General features: G+C 38.0%; 1 protein-coding gene across 1 annotated transcript; it reads left to right on the top strand.

Moving 5' to 3' along the window:
• Positions 1-2,109: 2,109 nt before the first annotated feature.
• On the top strand, positions 2,110-3,282 carry LOC140951313 (neurexin-4-like). The gene is made up of 2 exons (XM_073400566.1): positions 2,110-2,500; positions 3,057-3,282. Exons 1-2 carry the CDS (start codon positions 2,135-2,137, stop codon positions 3,225-3,227), a joined length of 537 nt encoding a protein of 178 aa, XP_073256667.1. The 5' UTR covers positions 2,110-2,134; the 3' UTR covers positions 3,228-3,282.
• The last annotated feature ends 1,160 nt before the right edge of the window (positions 3,283-4,442 follow it).

The raw sequence follows: 4,442 nt of genomic DNA, 5'->3' as shown, positions 1-4,442 counted from the left end.
TCTTCGCTCAGGGTTATTGTGTTGCAATCGTTATACGTCTATCCTTACTTTGAACTTGATATTGAACAAGATGAAGTACGCAAAGCATTGTTAATCGAGCAAGAAACTGAATGAATTGGATGATTTTTCTCCTTTTTGCTAATTCCTAGTATTTTGGAGTAATTCTTATAGGGGGCGTCTATTATATTAGACAGGGGGCGTTTACTAGACAGGGGCGTCTAATACAATTTTGGGCGTTTATTCCTCTCGAGGCAAGGCGCGAAGCGCCAAGCCGCGGGGTTTATAATCTCGTCACGCGCGAAGCGCGCGTGTATCCCACGAGCATCGCAGGGCCAGCGTGATTTTCTCATGGCTATAAATCTATCGAGTTTGGTTGGTGACCGCCCTGATGTCATCCAGAGTAGTAACGTCAAAGGGCATTATGGGTTTCCAGGCAACCGATTGCCATAGATGACAAAGCTCCGGGTTTTATTCATGAAGACGGGTTTGTTCATCTCTGAATGAAAAACGTTTACAGGTGGTGAAACACCATCCAATATCTCAGGCAAATAAAAGAGAACAGCAAACTCAGCAACGATGGATTCAGCAAGTGGCTGGAAGTTCTCGCTGGGAAAGATTTACGAACAAAACTCCGCAAGAGCGAGAAAGTGGACTTTAAATTCAGCGCGAGTAACGGCACAGCGACGGCTAACACTGTCAACTAGAGACAGAGGCTATACAGCGACCACGAATATGTAAAGAGGCAGCAACAAAATACTACAATTACACTGCAAACGAAGCCGATGAAGTGAGGGAACACCAACTGCCGACGCTTCAGCAAAATGCGGTCAATAGAATTTGCAACGAAACCGAAGAGAGGCAAGTTTACAGTGAAAATTATCTTCTTCGATGTAACGATAGGAAGTAAGTATTATACCATCTGTAAAATCGACATGCGGAGTATCTTTCCAGCTGACTGAGGACAGCCGATCAGCCTATTCACCGTTATAGCCAAGAGAAAATCACGCTGGCCTCGCCTCGCAAGGAAAAATAAATACGCATGCATTGTGTCCTCATATTTTGAGCACAAAAACGTCTTTAAGAGCTCTCAGAACCTCTTATGAAATTACTAAGGAGATAGTTTCCGTGAACCACGAGTAAAGATTTCTTGTCAATATTTAAGCAAGCGTCTTGAGCCGGTGACTGAAGTATATACCCGATATAAACTAAAGAAGACAAGTCTCTTCGAAAATCTGAAAAACAATTCTCTAGCGAGCGCATGTGATTACAGTTTATTTTTGAACTACAATTAATTGAAACTTATAGCGCGGCAATTTTCCTTGATGCGCTTTACAGTAAGCCAAACAGAAAAAAGAAATGAATGAAATGTAGAAACGGAGTAAAAAGATTAAATAATAATAAATGTAATATAATAATAATAATAATAATAATAATGTTTAAAAGACTAAAAATGTATAAAAAATTACAAGCAGGTAAAAGATTTAAAAAATAATAATGGTAATAAAATAAATAAATAATAAAATAAACAAAGTAAATACTCTACTACAAATTAAAAACTTGTTTAAAAAGATATGTTTTAACATCGGCATTTAAAATCTGAAAGAGAGTCAACGCTGGATATTTTACTGAGTAGAATGTTCCAGAGCTTCGGGGCTGCCCCTAGTATAGGAACCTCAAGCATAATTTTTCAAGTTCGCTGTATCTAAGAGAATATCTGGTTGATGTTGTCCGGCTGATCAATTTGCAGATATAATTAGGGGCCATGCCGTGACTAGCTTTTAAGTTAATAAGAAAAATTTTTAACTCCATGCGGTACTTAATGGGCAGCCAGTGAAGCTGAGATAAGACTGGCATTATAGGGCTATATGGCAAAACTTAGATTGCTTGAGAATAAGTCTTCGGCAACTGCATTTTATGTCTGCTATGTGCTAACTTTTTATATTATTTTTTACGCATAATGTAATGTCTAGCTTGTTTTAAATAATTATTTTCCTATCTCTCTTTCTTTCATTTAGCCGAATTACCTAAAACATGCAGTGAAATAAAATACAACAACGCAAAAGCCCCAAGTGGCAATTATGTTATCGATCCCGATGGAGTTGGGGGATACAAGTCTTTTGCTGTTCACTGCGACATGACAGACAAGAATGAAGTTGGCGTAACAGTTGTCGGTCACGACAGTGAAGGCAGAACTCTGGTTAAGGGCTATGAAGAAAAAGGAAGCTACGTACGTGATGTCCATTACAAAGGGACAGGGCTAACTAGCAATCCACAATTGTTTGGCCTTCTGAATGTCTCTGCACATTGTGAGCAATTTATCAAGTATGAATGCTACCACGCAGCTCTCCTGTATATGGGTAATCCAGAAAGCTGGTGGGTATCGCGCGACTCCAAGAAAATGACCTACTGGGGTGGAGCCAGCCCAGCGGACTCCTACAAGTGCGCATGCGGGGTGACCAAGCCCAATTCATGTGCAGACAGCAGCCGTGGATGCAACCACGCTGGGAAAAAAAGTGGTAAAAATCGGCCAAAAGATTGAGTGGGGGCGTGATAGGCACAAAACATTTTTGGAGTTCTTGGGGCTATAACTTTCTTTCCTTTAAGGGCATGACACTGAAATTAATACAGGCAACAATACTTCACTCCAGGAAAATTTTGGAATAGGCGTTTTGTTGGTAGAGAGTCACGTGACCCTCTAGTGGCCAATTAAAAAATCAAAATTCCCAAAGACTTCTCCTCCAAGAGAATTAAACCTGAAAGTGTGATACTTTGCACAAATATAGTGCACATAAAATTAAAGAACTTGTCCGATTTGGAATCTCAAATTTCATTTTTGTGACGTCACAACTGATGACGTCACAAAATGGACTTTTTGGTCATGCGCAGTACTAACCCAAAAAATGTAGAATTTGAAAGAAAAACTTAAGACAAATAGAAAGTGAAAGTCTCAACTCATTATCTTCTATAGTTTAAGAGATATTTGTGACATTCCACGCATATTTTTAAACAAACTTTGGACACATTTTGTGGCCGATTTTTAGCACTTTTTTTCCCAGCGTGACTGTGATGAAAATGATTACGTCTGGCGAGAGGACAGCGGTCTTCTGACTGAAAAGCGTGACCTCCCAGTTTCACAGTTAAGATTTGGAGATACAGGATCTGCTTCTGAGGAAGGTTATCATACCCTTGGAAAACTCAAGTGTTACGGAATAGCTTCTGTACCTTGAATGTTAGACCAAAAAACACAAGTAAACGTAATAATAATAATAATAATAATAATAATAATAATAATGATAATAATAATGAACTTTATTAAAGTCTCATGTCTTATAGCTCAGACATGAGGCACAGTGCCTTACTAATTGGGGAGACTGTATCATATACATAAAACTCTAGTAATATACTGTAAATTCTAATTATAATTTAATATACGTGTCTGTTGTCAGTTGACTTTGCACGCAGATTTGGGCGGGTTTGAGATCCGTCTAGTCCCATCGCCAGATATTTCCTAATACCTGGACACGAGGTTGAGATCTGTTCATATGCAGAGCTTCAGGTGCTCACAGTCTTCTTTACGTAGCGCGTTTTAGCTAATTTTAAAACAAAATGAGAGTAGTTTTACTTTCCATCTATGAACGTAGAGACTTTAGTTGCCTGAGAAATGGTCTTGACTGTCATTATTACTTTGCAATTGTAAATACGTTAGCTGAAGCGTTTCATTAATTATAATAATAGCGATATTAATAAGTAATGGTATCAGAACTAATTAGAGTACAATCCAGGGACTATCGGGCGAGTAATTCAAGTGTCATTGTCTGCGAAAGTGGAAAATGGAATTTTGAGCATAATTCAGGCCATAAACAAACCAAATTGTTGACAAGAAGCCCTTATTCTGTATTTGGTAAGTGAAGATGAATTGTCAAAGCCAAATCAGTTTCGTTGTTTATAAATACACCGACTCTTACTCTAAAATTGATCTAAAACGGGCCTCTGATCAGCGAACAAACACATGATTTAGCAAAAAAAGGGTGATTTTTTTCTTTGAAATCCTAGTAACCATCGTAGAACACAAATGATGATGTTCTGACCTAGATATAACGATCTTTTTACAAGATGCTTAAATGTTTCTTTGATTTATATTCAGTTTCATGTCATATTTTAAGCATTACTCCAAGCATGGAAAGTCTCCATATTTTGTCAGGCCCTTTTTTATATTTTACCAGATAACGTTGGCTAAACAAAACGTTCGTTAACATATAATCTTCGTCTGATCTTGTAATAGCTTGAATAGTATTTTAAATACCCATCATCAAAGGAGCATGACCATACATACATAGATTATACAAACAAATACGATTTTCAGTGAGCAGTGTCGAGGTAACCTCTGATTTTCCGAGTCCTTTAGAGCTGAAAAAATGAAACCATCCATCCACAGTTAGGAG

Source organism: Porites lutea, chromosome 10, assembly GCF_958299795.1.
Source record: "Porites lutea chromosome 10, jaPorLute2.1, whole genome shotgun sequence".
In the NCBI taxonomy this organism is placed as follows: domain Eukaryota; kingdom Metazoa; phylum Cnidaria; class Anthozoa; order Scleractinia; family Poritidae; genus Porites; species Porites lutea.
The sequence above is the reverse complement of the archived record's forward strand: the minus strand, read 5'-3'. Positions and strand labels throughout refer to the sequence as shown.

Bases quoted from the DNA above. Each gene is read 5' to 3' on its own strand.
- LOC140951313 (XM_073400566.1), top strand. From the start codon at position 2,135: ATGACAGACAAGAATGAAGTTGGCGTAACAGTTGTCGGTCACGACAGT. The intron at 2,501-3,056 runs GCTGGGAAAAAA...TTTTTTTCCCAG, and splicing joins GCAGCCGTGGATGCAACCAC to CGTGACTGTGATGAAAATGA.